General features: G+C 44.0%; 1 protein-coding gene across 1 annotated transcript in view; it reads right to left on the bottom strand.

The window, feature by feature from the left end:
- TRIM47 (tripartite motif containing 47) overlaps positions 1-9,505 on the bottom strand; it is a 278,480-nt gene extending 268,975 nt beyond the window's left edge. The window contains exon 1 of the mRNA XM_069654743.1: positions 8,865-9,505. Coding sequence (XP_069510844.1) covers positions 8,865-9,410 — 546 coding nt within the window. The 5' untranslated portion in view covers positions 9,411-9,505. The remainder of the gene's footprint in view (positions 1-8,864) is intronic.
- Positions 9,506-14,421: the final 4,916 nt, after the last annotated feature.

Raw genomic sequence — 14,421 nt, forward strand, 5'->3', positions numbered from 1 at the left:
TGGACAAAGAAATGTCAGCGATAGCCAGTCGTGAGGTTGGGGCAGAAGGAAGCAGTGTGACAAGAGGAGACATGCTGGAACCAGACTGTTCAGTCTCAGAGTGACAGTGATGATGGATGGAGGGCTGCACCAAAAACTGGGGCCGACTGCAGCAGGGGGCCAGAAGAGTTGTCCAGAAGGTAGGGTGGTGGCAGTAAGGAATGAAGAAGATTGTGATTGGGGATCAGTGGGCTGGGTTCCAATTGGCTCCCGTTTTTGGGAAAATATGGTACAAGAAATGAACAGAGGGCATGGTGGGATGCCTTGCGGAACGGTGAAGAGGACGGCTTAAGGGGCAGAACTTTGAATGAGTAAAGTCATGAGTCAAGAATGTGAGCCTCATAAGAAGAGGGTGTCGCCAACAAGAGGGAGAGCTCTGAGGGCTCTGTGAGAGATGGTGAGCAGGGGAGAGGGATGGGGATGGGGCTGGGGTATGACCGCAAGGGGGATTGCTGCTCGAGGTACAACTTAGAGCTGAAGTCAGAAGTGGAAATGGTGAACAGAGGGCACGTGAATGAAAGGAACTGGTGGGAGATGTGGGCTACGGTGAGATGCAAAGGAAATGTCTGGAGAAAGGATGAGGGGGTGTAGCATGTAAGGAAGGGAGGGCCTAGGATATGGGAAAGGGAGAATGCCGCCATAGGGAAAACAATGGTGGATCAACAATGACATGGCTCATGTGAAGGTGGGGCGGGAAAAAGGCATTTTGAATGTTATGAGCATTCAAACTATGTCACTAAAATGTCAGAACATTGTAGATGGCTAAACACAAGACTAACATTTCAGTTAGTTTATATCCTATGCTGGCTTCATTTTAGGACATGAACATGCAATAGTTTAAAGTGACCATTGAATTTCAGTAGCGTTCCACGTATGACTCCTTTGGAGGATTGTAACAAAGCAAAGCATTTTCAACAGATGTTATGTTATTGTGATTTATAAAGTGAACCGCTGCCATTTTCATGGTCTCCAGGCCCTCTTGTGGATCTGAAAAAGAAGGAGGGTGGGAAGGAATTAGTTAGTGGGATAGAGAGGGAGGGCGCTAGAGAGCTTTGATGTGCTGCTGTTAGATTCAGTTCAGAAAAAACGGTCACTGTGTGCTGGGTTTGTTTTTAGTTGGTAAGGCTTACGTCGCGTTTGTTGTATGAGTGTGTGTGGAATGATTTGTGTGTAATTGGTGTCGTTTTCTGTGGCGTGTTGTGTTTAGTTGGGTGTTGCTGAGTATGTGTATTCTGTGGTGGTTTTAGGTTTCTGCCATGGTAGAGGTATGTGTGTGTTTTCTTTGGTGTTTGAGCGCGAGTATGCAGGATATCAGAAAGCTTTCAGTGAGTATGTTATTGATGTTAGTGGCCTGCGCCCTTCTATGCGATGGTTATGTTGGTCTGACAGGGTTCATAAACTTCTATGGTGGTTTGTCGTAAACATGCTTTTTTTACCGGGGTATCCAGGTTTTGGTTCATTAGGTTTCAGTTGTTTTGGGAGTTTCTCATGCATGTTTTGGCTGTTTTCTTCAACAGTGTTTCATTTTTAGCTCGGTGAGTTAAAGAGCCATGTTTTTGGAATTTTCTGAATTTTAGGTGGTCTTCTGTTGTTTGTATTTCTTTCGGGAGTGAATTCCAAAGTTTTGCTGGGATGCAGGAGAATTCTCATCCACCAAATTTCCGCTTTGAGTATTGTTTTGGTTCAAGGCGAATGTTGTTGCTGGACCTTACAGATTGATTTGGTTTGTAGATGGACATTTTTCCCTGTATGAATTCCGCTCCTTTGCCTGTGGATTGCTCTTTAAGTTGTGCAGAGTGTTTTGAAGAAGATTCTTTTTTCACTGGTAGCCAATGTAGGGTTCTCAGTGCCGGTGTGCTGTTTTCTCTCTTAGTGAGTCTGAGGGATTGATGCACATATGTTTACTGTGGTCCATGTATGTTATATTTACACTTATTGGTTTATGTAGATCAATGAAGATTATAAAATAAAACTATTGTAACATATAAAAAAGTACAAATATCTATCAAATTCGAGTCTTGCGCTGAATGCATCTGAACAGATTTACGCTGCATAAATATGTCAGTGTTTGAGATTCTATATACAAATTGGTAAATGCTGGAACCATTTGAGGAAGCCACTTTGTTAGGTTTCAAATGGACTGCTATGCTTGTCTTTTGCAGATCAGTCCCTTTTGGACTTTATTTCTGAGGATTAGTTAGGTTTGCTTAATTTCAAACTGATGAAATAATTCCTATCATAATTCATCCACTTAACCTAGTGGAGTCACTACGTACATGTTAAACATTTACTCTATTCATAAGTGTAATGGTGGCCTCGCAGTGAAGGGAAGCAGGAGTATTTTAGGCAGCAGGACCTCACTGCTGTCTGAAAATCCTTTTGCACCACATTGCCTTTGTTTAAAACAGTAGTTCTCATAGGTAGATGTTCCCAAAGTAGCTGCAGCAGACAGTGCAGAGTGCAGGAGTGCCTGTTTCCTCTAGCTAGGACCGACTCATTATGTGTTTATAATTGGATGGTTAGCCCTCTGATCGGACATCTTTTCTTGAAAGACCCCATTTGCTTCACAAAGTATACGCCGTTTTAAAACTTTATAAAGCAGATTGTTCCTTAATGTCTGCTTCATGTGCAAAATGCACGTTTTCCCTTTTTGTGTGGCACAGAAACTGTTATGCACAGCATGCATAACAACCAGACGCATGCAAGTTTCAAACACAGGGCATGTCACACAGGCTTGTGTATTCAAAGCTTGAAAGGAGTGTAGCACATATGATGTTGGCATGGATCATATATTGTCTCATGACAGGAATGAGAAAACATTCCTGGCTTTTTTACTTTTCCATTATATTTCATTCTGCTATTTGTAGTCCTGCACTTATGTTTGCAAAAATGACATCTTTCTGAGTGAGAGAGGAGGGGGTAGAGGAAGAGCCAAAAGCCCCTACCGAAGCTCTGCCCCCATGCTGCCTATATGTTGGGAACCGGAAATTACGACATGTGCAGTAACAGTGAGGAAGCCTGTACCGCAAAGAATTCTTGAAACAAGTTATCCATTGAGAAAACCCTATATGCATTCATGAAGATATGATGGACTTCTGGACAGAGCCCAGGAAGAAGTGTGAAAATGAGCAAGAAAGAAGACTGGTGACATCATGCGGAGCAGAACTGACGCACCCTGAAAAGATACACAAGACAAAAGAACATAGACATTCTATAAGATCTGAAGAGGAGGTGTCAAGGATGAGCAACATTTCATGCACAAAATAAAGATACTCATGCAAAGAAACGCTGAAGAAAATGCAAAGTAATTTTACACTTGTACAGATGCAGTAACGCAAGTAGATGAAGTAATCTTGAGGTTGGCTACGTAGTGAATAGATTGCGGCGATGTGCCAATGTATATACATAGGAATGTATAGAACCTGGATGTTCCACGATGCACTTTAGTAAAGCTTGAACCACATGAATGGAAAGGGTTTCAGTGTGGCGTAGTTGGAAAATAGCTAATGGCGAATTAGAATTCAAGAAAGGCTGGCTGGCCCAGCACCAAGAGTGGAGGCCACTGTGAGCCTGGTTGTCTGTCAAGTAGCTACATGAACGTGAAAAAGAAACAAACTTCTGTTTGAGGTGGAATGAAAAAACACTGAAGGCGTCAAGAGTTCATAATGTAATAGTATTATATGCAGCAAAGAGTTTGAAAACGTGGTCTCCAGTCACATGGTCAGATTGAAATAGACTTTAGGTCGAGCTACACCGAAACCAGAAGATAAATAATGCCACACTCCCTTTTATTCTCAGGCACAGAGAGCTTCTGTTCAAGTTCAAAGCCTTAATTTAATGGCAGACCGCAAGAGTGATGATAGATGTCAGGCTAATTGGGTGGCAAGCTATGGTCAGACCAGCCCACAGGCACCTGAGGTACCAGCCTGCGTTCTGCTAGTGTGTGGAATATTCCAGAAGGGTACAAGCATGCCAACCAATTTTAGAGGGCCATGTAACAGAGAGCCCTATAGTTTGTGTAACCAATAGATCATCATGTATTTTGTGACGATTTTGTGATATGACTTGAACTAGAGGAGGGCTTAATTGTCCACCTGATGTTAGAGACCCAATCACAACCCCTGTTAGTATGGAACGTATACTTGGATGTTCCCTGTAAGCCTATCACATCCTCAAGTAGGTTTTTGTCGTTTGCCACATGGTGTGACGTCACTGATGACTATAAAAGTTGTTTTTTATGAAATTCATCGAGATCGTGCTTTGCGACATCCGTTGATGTCCGTTGTAACTCCCTGTTTTAGATAATTGCAAATAAAACAGTACTAAGTTTTTCCAACTTCCTGAGTCAGTTTGATTATTGATGTATGAGTAAGTTCTGCATCCCCATCCATCTCTAAGTATTGCTACCTCGTCTTAAAGGACCCAGGCCTACGGGTTCAAGTATGACTGAAATAGTCAAGTTAGGTATACAATGCGTGCAACTGGCATAACCGCATTAATGCTTTAGTGCGATTTAGCGTTTTCAAATTCAGCAGTTATTTTGTAGCGGGTTCAACCCATGTGCTCAGGTACATATTTAAATCTCCGGAGATTTTAGTGAAATTTACATGCACAGATTTGGGTTCTAGGGCAGCAGTCTGCCTGTGGTTCTTCAGCAGTTGATACAATGAGTGGTATTTATTTGGTGGAATAGTAGCTTCTGTTATTTGCCATGCTGTGAAACTACTGGCCATTACTGTGATCTAGGGAGTGTTACTGAGTGTGCAAAGTAGCTTCCATATTGATTCCACAGTTGTTCTGACTTTATTCACTCTTCTCTGCACCAGATCCTGCCAGGTTCTCTGCTAATTGCAATTAAAGGGATGGTCTAGTAAAAATTTTTTTTTAAAAATAGATAGGCCACATAAAAAAATATAATCGCATCCTCCGTTTTAAAACTTCCTATGTAACATTTTGAGCTATTCAAGCTCAAAATTCGAAAGAGCAAGCACAGGGGCGCAGCCATTTTGTGAAATGGAGGCCCTCCTGTGCTGGCTTTTGCTTTTGCGGCACTAATGAAGGAAAAGCCAGCCAGCTGCAGTAAACAAAGTCTACCGCTGGGTGGCTTTCCCTTCATTAGTGCCGGGACTCGGAGGACGCGGACCGGAGACCAGAGCAGGAAAGCTGCAGCTGAATCTCGGTAAGTGCTATTTATTTTTTTTACAAAAAATAAGCACTAGCTGAGTTTTTTTGTCTGGCTGGAGGAGCCTGGAAAACTTAGAAATAAAACTGCAGCTTTAAAAACTTATTTATGTTTGCGGTCGCTTTTGAAGCGACCGCAAACATAAATACAACGTTATTGTGTTGGAAAACGCTGCGGTTTTAAAACCGCAGCGTTTTCCAACACAACCGCGTTGTGTCTGCCTGAATCTGCTTTACCATTTGGGGCTCTCGGGCTCCCCACGGGGAGCCCGAGAGGCCCAAATGGAAAAGCAGATTCAGGCAGACACAACGCGGCATTGCGGAAAACAACCGCGTTGTGTCTGCCTGAATCTGCTTTACCATTTGGGGCTCTCGGGCTCCCCCCGGGGAGCCTGAGAGCCCCAAATGGGAAATCAGCTGCAGGTAGAAACACTACGCGGCATGTAAACATAACCGCGTGTGTTTCTGCCTGCTGTGGCTTTCACTTTGCGTCTCCGGTGCTCCCCTGGGAGCACCGGAGACCCAAAGTGATAGCCACAGCAGGCAGAAACACACACGGTTGTGTTGGAAAACGCTGCGGTTTTAAAACCGCAGCGTTTTCCAACACAATAACGTTGTATTTATGTTTGCGGTCGCTTCAAAAGCGACCGCAAACATAAATACAACGTTTTTAAAGCTGCGGTTTTATTTCTAAGTTTTCCGGGCTCCTCCAGCCCGGAAAACTTAGAAAAAAAAACGCAGCTAGTGCTTATTTTTTGTAAAAAAAAATAAATAGCACTTACCGAGATTCAGCTGCAGCTTTCCTGCTCTGGTCTCCGGTCGGCGTCCTCCGAGTCCCGGCACTAATGAAGGGAAAGCCACCCAGCGGTAGACTTTGTTTGCTACAGCTGGCTGGCTTTTCCTTCATTAGTGCCGCAAAAGCAAAAGCCAGCACAGGAGGGCCTCCATTTCACAAAATGGCTGCGCCCCTGTGCTTGCTTTTTCGAATTTTGAGCTTGAATAGCTCAAAATTTTACATTGGAAGTTTTAAAACGGAGGATGCTAGTATATTTTTTTTATGTGGCCTATCTATTTTTTAAATAAAAATTTTTACTAGACCATCCCTTTAAGTATCTGTGGCCTCCAAATGCCTGTAATATGTTACTGTTGTACTTGTTTTATCAAAAAGGGCATTATTAATGCAATGAGTTAGTGTTAAAATCCTACACTGCCTCTTCATCCAAAGGGAAACACTGAAAGAGCAGATTGTGAGAACGTGCTGGTAACAGATAAGTGAAAGCAGCAGAAAGGTTGTCATGACCATGAAGAGATAGCAACAGAGATGTAGTGCCCGTGTAATGGATGTGGTGTCAGACTGCTAGAGAATAACAAAGGTAGCAACAGAGGGAGGCTCTGGCCCAAGACTGGAAGTAAAGGGAAAGAAATGTGAAACAACAGCAGACGCAGCAGATATGGACAACAATTGAGTGAAAGGCAGAGCAAAATAGCAACAGAAACAAAAGGAGTAGGGTGTGTGTATTCTGGGGTGTGTGTCACAGACTATAAATGAAAGTAAGTTCCACCATCCTCCATGCCTCACTGTGACTTGTAGTATGTGCAGCTCTCAATTTCATATCTCTATCGTGTTCCATACATTCTTCTTTTTACTGACTGCTTTTCTTTTACCCCATTCATTAAACAAGAACACATTTGTAGGATTATGCTTTAATAACTCCTGGTCAGAAGAAAAGCCCTGACACCTAGGATCTACTAATAGCTTCTGCTTCATGCGTCCCAATTTCGACCCCTGGGAGAATGCACTATAAACATATACGCTTGTGAATGAGTGAGTATATGATACATGGGTTGGTGCTGGGTGTGCATATAAATGAGAGAGTGTATGGTGCATGGGTACGCAAGTGAATGCTGTGTGAATTAGCAAGAGAATGTGTGTTGTACTCTTGTGTGTTTGTGCCGGGTGGGGCTGCTGATTTTGGGGGGCTTGGGGTGGGGGTACAACTGATTCACAGGATTTAAAATGGGCATTTTATAAAGCAAGCATGATAACTGTTATCATTAGGCTAGACTGGCATTTTGGTGCAGCCATTCTAGTTATTTCTTTGGTATGGCATCTATGATAAAGCAAGCATGATGTGTTATTTGGTGCAGCCAGTTTAGAAATGGTTTCATATTGTGACATGTCATTTTTAATTCAAAGGCCAACAAGAGTATGTTCTTACATGAGGATAATGAAATATAATGAGGAACCAGCATCCACGTGTTTTCTTATAGTATCATTGCTGGCATTAAGCGCAAAGCAAACAATAATATTTTCTTATATTGGTATATATTGGCGCGGCCAGCATGGAAATGTATGGGCACAGCCAGCATGAACATGTTTTTATACTTTCACATGTTGTGGGGGCAGCCATGAAAATGCATCACTGTAGGTGACTTTAATCTATTGGATTTCTTTCATGAGTTACCCTACAAAACCGATTTCAAACTGTCTGGCTTTTCACCCAATTTTTCACAGAAAGTGTGCTGTATAATACACCATTGCAACCAATTATTCAAAACATTTTATCTGGTGTGTACTGACACCCCAAACCTCTTTCGTTGGTCCAGGCTTCCTTGCTACGCTCAGTCGCTCTTGCATACTTGTGAGCAAATATCTATTCCACTCCAATTAAATAATTAACATTACTGGCATTATGTGCAAAGCAAATATGAATATGTTCTTATATGGTCAAACTGACATATTGGGGCAGCCATCATGGAAATGTATGGCACAGCCTGTGTGAAAATGTTTTATACTGGCACATATTGCAGGCAAATGCATCATGGCTTGCATCGATTGAATCTTTTCATGAGTTAACCTACGCAACCAATTGCAAACTGTCTGTCTTTTTAACCAAATGTTCACTTCAAGTGTGCTGTAAAATGCACCATTTTAACACATTAATCAAAACATGTTCTCTGGGGGATCCCGCCCCCCCTCCCCAAACACACTAAACCCACCCCTGTAGCCCCCGTGGTTGGTTCTGATATTTTTGTGCAAAATGTTTATGCACCTACAATTACAAAATTCATCAGCTCCCATCACCACACCCATTGGGAATTAGGTCACCCCGGTTGCAAACCTGGACCACCCAAATGCAAATTCCTGGAGCCGGGTTTGACCCGGGAAGTTTAACCTTACAATGATTCGAATAGAGGCACACATACACACACAATGCGTTTATTTGTAGTGTGACCATGCAGCTAACATAACAAGTAACTGGTGACTTGGACCTCATGGTGCATTGACGGAGCATTAAGCCACTCCATTTGCTCCTCAAGTTGCTCTGACTAATAAGGAAGGCGTTTTGTCTGTTCTCCCTGGCGTTTGAATAAGCAGTAAGCCATTTTGTGTGTGCTTTGAATCAGCAGAATCCTATTTTGTTTGTTCTCCCTCCAAATAAAAGTGAAAACAAACATGTACCCGCCACCACCCGACCTGGGATTCGTTCTGAAATGAGAACAGTAGTTCCTGCCTATGAAATCAGTGAGTAACTAGATAAAGTGGCATGCCAGTTGACCCACTGAATGGCTGTCTGAAACAACCACAGGCATTGCAAACCTTGTCAAAAAAAAAGGGCGGCAAATGATATTATAGATGTTACCTTCTGTTCCGTGTCGCCTGCCTCTGCTTCCATGGTGTCGTGCCCTCGGTGCTCCTGTTGCCCACACTCGGAGCAGATGTACGCCTGGTCAGTCCTGCAGAAGAGGACACGTGGCTTTCCGTGCTGGAGGCAGGGCGCCCGGGTGCTAAACCAGGCGCTTCTTGGCGCCGATGCCCGACTATCGGGTCGGAGGTGCTGCAGACAGTAAGACGTTGCGCAGACAAGGCACGACTTTGCGGCCTTGATCTTCGGACCAGCGCAGAAGTCACATGGTCTGTCCCTAGGCCCGGGGGCATTTGCTTCAGAACTGGCAAAATCCTCCGCCAACTGAGCAAGGATGTTGTTTTTGCAGAGGCGGGGGGTGGGCTCGAAGGATTCTCGGCACTGGGGGCAAGCGGACTGGGCTTCCAGCTGTGCCCAGCAGCGTCTAATGCAGGTGAGGCAGAAGCTGTGCCCACAGGGGATGGTAACTGGGTGCTTGAAGATGTCTAGGCAGACAGGGCAGCGCAGGTACTCCTGGGCGAAGAGCGTGCTCCCAGCGGCCATGACTCTACCCTGGAAGAGCGAAAGGAAAAGGTTATAAGCAAGGACCAGCTGCAACGGGAAGCACCGGGACAATGACTGGAAGGAGCCGCATCCTGCGGCCTGCCTGGAGGAACGCTGTTCCCACGTGCCCAGGCCATGCGCCATTGGCCTCAGCTTCCCATTGGCTTTACCGGTCCTTCCTGAGTGCGGTTACCAACACCTCTGGTGCAGACTCAGGGCCAGAGATGAGGCCTCCAGCTGCTCCACCGACACGGGCGAAACTCGACAGGATGCACGGCCGCTTGCTGCTGGATATCAGCCGCACCTCACAGCGCGGCAAGAGAGACTGCGCGCCATTATAAATCATGTGCAGAGGAGCTAGCTGCCTTCGGATTAGCCAGCCGTCGATCGCTAAAGGCAGGCTAAACAAACGTCTCCTTCCAGTTTACAAAGGCACAACTTTAATCCATTCTGGTGTCTTTCAATCCAGAATGCACTTCATTTATTTATATTTTATTAATCCATTCTGGTGTCTTTCAATCCAAAATGTACATCATTTATTTATATATTTTATTAGGTGAATTTATTGAGCATGGACACTGGGCTCCTTACCATTTCTCTTTCAATTCCTCTAGGTCTTTCTTTCTTTCTTTCTTTCTTTCTTTCTTTCTTTCTTTCTTTCTTTCTTTCTTTCTTTCTTTGTTTCTTTCTTTCTTTCTTTCTTTCTTTCTTTCTTTCTTTCTTTCTTTCTTTCTTTCTTTCGTTAGTGATTAAAATGCAAACCCTAACTCATTCTCATCCACATTCATCACTAGTATGACCCCATATCTGTCTGCGGCCCATACCCGCCTCTCAGATCAAGTTACAGCAATCTTCGCAAAATTCTGCCCAATCTGTTTCCCATGGCACTTCGTGTGGATATGCGCACTCCATTCCACTTGATGCAATATCCTCAGATCCAGACCAGTTTCTTAACATCCTTTGCAAATTTGTGTCCGTCTGTAAAGTAAGAGAGAAAAACAATCACCACCCTACCACAGTGAACAGTCACTACCCTGCAACAGTGAACAACCACCACCCTACAACAGTGAACAGTCACCACCCTGCAACAGTGAACAACCACCACCCTACAACAGTGAACAGTCACCACCCTGCAACAGTGAACAGGCACCACCCTACCACATTGAACAGTCACCACCCTGCAACAATGAACAACCACCACCCTACAACAGTGAACAGTCACCACCCTGCAACAGTGAACAATCACCACCCTACCACAGTGAACAGTCACCACCCTGCAACAGTGAACAACCACCACCCTACAACAGTGAACAGTCACCACCCTGCAACAGTGAACACCCACCACCCTACAACAGTGAACAGTCACCACCCTGCAACAGTGAACAACCACCACCCTACAACAGTGAACAGTCACCACCCTGCAACAGTGAACAACCACCACCCTACAACAGTGAACAGTCACCACCCTGCAACAGTGAACAATCACCACCCTACAACAGTGAACAGTCACCACCCTCACCCATGTCATCTTAAGGTGTAATTTTACTCGGAGGTGTTATGGGCCCCACTTTCGCAACTCATGAATACATTTACAATCAGCCCTAACTGAGAACCATCTCTTACCACTGCGGCCTAGAAGGACAGTGTACCATATTTCTGCCTCCCAAGCCTAAAATGTTCTACAACTTCCTCAAAACTGCCAGCGACCTAACAGCTTTTTTGGAAGACCTCACCATTCTTAAATAGCAACAAACTTCAGCCTCTTCAGCGCTGCTCGCAGCGACTCCTCTACCGGGTCCACTGGGTCATAACATCCCTGTTGTCACCAAACCCTAGCTAACCTGTTTATTTTATTTACATTTTACATGTGTATAGCACACAAACAGACCATGGGCATCGTGGCGCTGGTACTTGAGGGGAACTTAGTTACAGGGAAGGTACAAGTGGGTTAGGCATATACATGTTGTACATTTATACATAATTGATCATAGGTTATGAATACACTTTGCAGGTTAACAGGAGATGCAGTAAGCACTCACGTGAGGCGAGTGTGGTGTTAATCAGGCGAATATCGTGGTTTTCATGGCCTTGCGGAATGCCATGAGTGATTCTTCTTGATCTTCAAACATTCCATCCCAATCTTCCAAAATAATTGCTATTAGCACAGCAGGTTTCCAATCCGGAAACCCGGGGTGCTGACAGTAGTGCATTTTTTGTATAAATGGCGGGACACCGCTCAAGTAAGATGAGCCCCCGCCAAAAGATTAAGGTGAGTGGGATATGGGGGAGGAGAGGGTGAGGGGAAGTTGGCCGGGCATGGGCGCAGCCTTCAGGTTGCTTGGAACGTGGGCTTGGATCGTGGGATTCAGCCATGGTCCAAGCAACCTAATTGGCTGCAGAGGTAACGTCCTAAAAACAAGTGGGGGACTCATTAACATACCAATTGAATCTGGCATCACTAGAAAGGAGTATATCAAGGTGCCCTCTGAAAAAAGTGGGGTGACTCTTGAGCCTTGATTGGCTGGCTCCCCCACCACGCTGCCAATGTGCTCTAAACTGCACATTCACATGTAGGAATTCCAATACAAATCCCCTTAATAGCCACATAACCCAAACATCCATCTTAGATTGCTTTTACTGTAGCCACTACACTCTTGTTATCCATATTAAATATCATGCTTATCGTGTGCCAACTACAATTTGTGGTGAAGTGGTTGTCCGATGAATGGTCCCAAGACACTTCACTATTACAGCCACAGTGTACCCCATTCTTGTTGAAAGAAATAATATGGACCATTGGGTTGTGTACTTAGGACCCTCTGTTACTCCTGAAACTGAGTAGAGGGGCATGGCGTAGGGCTTGTCGCATTCTGGATATAGACTCGCCATATTCCCCCAGATACCACTAGTGGTGTTAAGAGGTGAAGACTCGCAACTTAGATTGAAAGTAAGGAAATATTGGGAACCTTTGGGTATGACGACAGTGGGCCTCCTATTGCGGGAAGGTAAACCAATGGAGTTTGACACACTACCCTCCAGAACGGGAATACATGCAGGACAGTACATCACATATGCAGTATTACTTTTTGGAGTGCAGAGCAGATGGCCGGTTGTGGATGGGATGTTACAGGAAGATAAGGTTATAGAAATACTGTATGACATTTTGGAGGGGGGACATGCGGTGTCACAAATATATGATCTGTTACTATCCAGATCCGACGATACGATGGCGCAGACCAAGAGAAGCTGGGGGGCAGACGTTCAGGAGCTGCTGACAGATGCATCATGGGGCAGAATTTTAACTTATCATAAAAAGAGATCTAGGAATACTAAGCTTCAGCTGGAAAGCGTGTAAGAGACCGGTGTTGAGCCTATGGTGAAGTGACCTCCAAAAATGGTCAAGAGCAGAAACCTCTGCGTGGCAGGAGGCGGCCTGTGGTGCCCTAGATGAACAAAATATATCTTTGGATTCCTGGAAGCAACTGGTACAAGAGCTGGTGGTATCGGCTAATGGCGCAGCTGGGGGGTCGGGAGTTCCCCCCCCTAGACATGGGGGTTATACCAATGTTGGATCGATGACAGACGGTTGAATGTGATGGATTTGTGGGTGCGATAGGCTGGGGGCGGGTGGGATTCGTTGGGGAGGTTAAAAAGAAAAAGTTACAGACACTGTTGATGTACAATGGTATGGATCATTTACTGGCGTCTGAAAGTTGTATTGTTGTTCAATAGCAATACAAATTGTTTTTAATAACAAATATCACACTAACACCCATAAATGCACATTTCTATATAACCACCACCGCCAAGAATGGGAAAAAATCCAAGAAAGCAATGCTATGTCCCTTCACAATTTGGCAAGCCGCACTTATGTGCATCATCTCCCCTCCCAAAATACTCTTAAACAGGCTGCATCCATACAAATGTGTACATTCCTGTTAGGGGTGTACCGAATAGCAGATTTAAGCATTCGGCTGAATTCCGAATAGTTGGACAACTATTCACCCGGAACCGAATAGTTGTCTTTTTAACCTCTTAAGTGCTGAGGACGAGTATGCTAGTCCTATTTGCATAGACATGCATAATACCCCAGCAGTTAATAAACAAACTTATTTACACAAGAAAAACACTTTGTAAATTAAAAACGCACATTAAAATATGTATATCCATTCTGTATTGCATTTAATTTCTTTGAAAGATGTTTGTGTAAACCATGACAGAAATATATTATCCGAATTTAAACAGTTCAATAACAGCACAGTTTGTATTTTGGTGCATTCATAGGTGCCACTTGTTGGGCAGGGCCCCAGTAACTAAGACTAGCCCAAAGGTATAGTATGCATGTATGCATCGCTGTGAGGGGAGACTGGGATGTGTCTACTTGTGCTTTCAAATGTTCCTTTTGGGCTTGCCCATCGTTACCCTTCTGGCTCCAACAAGGCAGTGAAACACAAAAGGAGTGATTACATCAATTACCACCCTACTGACAGCTGAAGTGTTATTCAATACAAGCCTTTGGGATGCTAAAGCCATGATTTCTATCTGTGGTACTCAGTGAGGGTGATACATTTGAAAAATATATTTTAATTAATAGATAAGCATTATTCTTTCTTTTTCAGGTGGGGTGTGTTTGTGGTGTTTTGGGACATGGTAAAAGAAACCAAACAAAAATATATAGTGAATCCAGCGTGCTCCATGGTTCTTGGCTGACCCGATAGGGTCCCGATTTTCAGATCTTTAATTGGCATGGGCATGTTTATTTGACTTGTTTGTTTCACTTGTACATCCATTTGGTCCAATATTTCTAAATCTCCTTGTCTTTATTACACAAGTATCCCTCTTTGTTAACTCTCTAATATTGGGAAGACTATTTCTGCTGCCACAGACTCAGGTATTTTGGTGAAAAGAAACATAGCCACCATCAGTAACATCTCTCAATTCAAAGGGAGTCATTTTGGTAACATTAGAAAGTTGGAGGGCAGGAATTGTACCCTTTGTTTAGATATTTCCA

The sequence above is a fragment of the Ambystoma mexicanum genome, chromosome 3q, assembly GCF_040938575.1.
Source record: "Ambystoma mexicanum isolate Mex_15411 chromosome 3q, UKY_AmexF1_1, whole genome shotgun sequence".
NCBI classification, from domain to species: Eukaryota; Metazoa; Chordata; class Amphibia; order Caudata; family Ambystomatidae; genus Ambystoma; species Ambystoma mexicanum.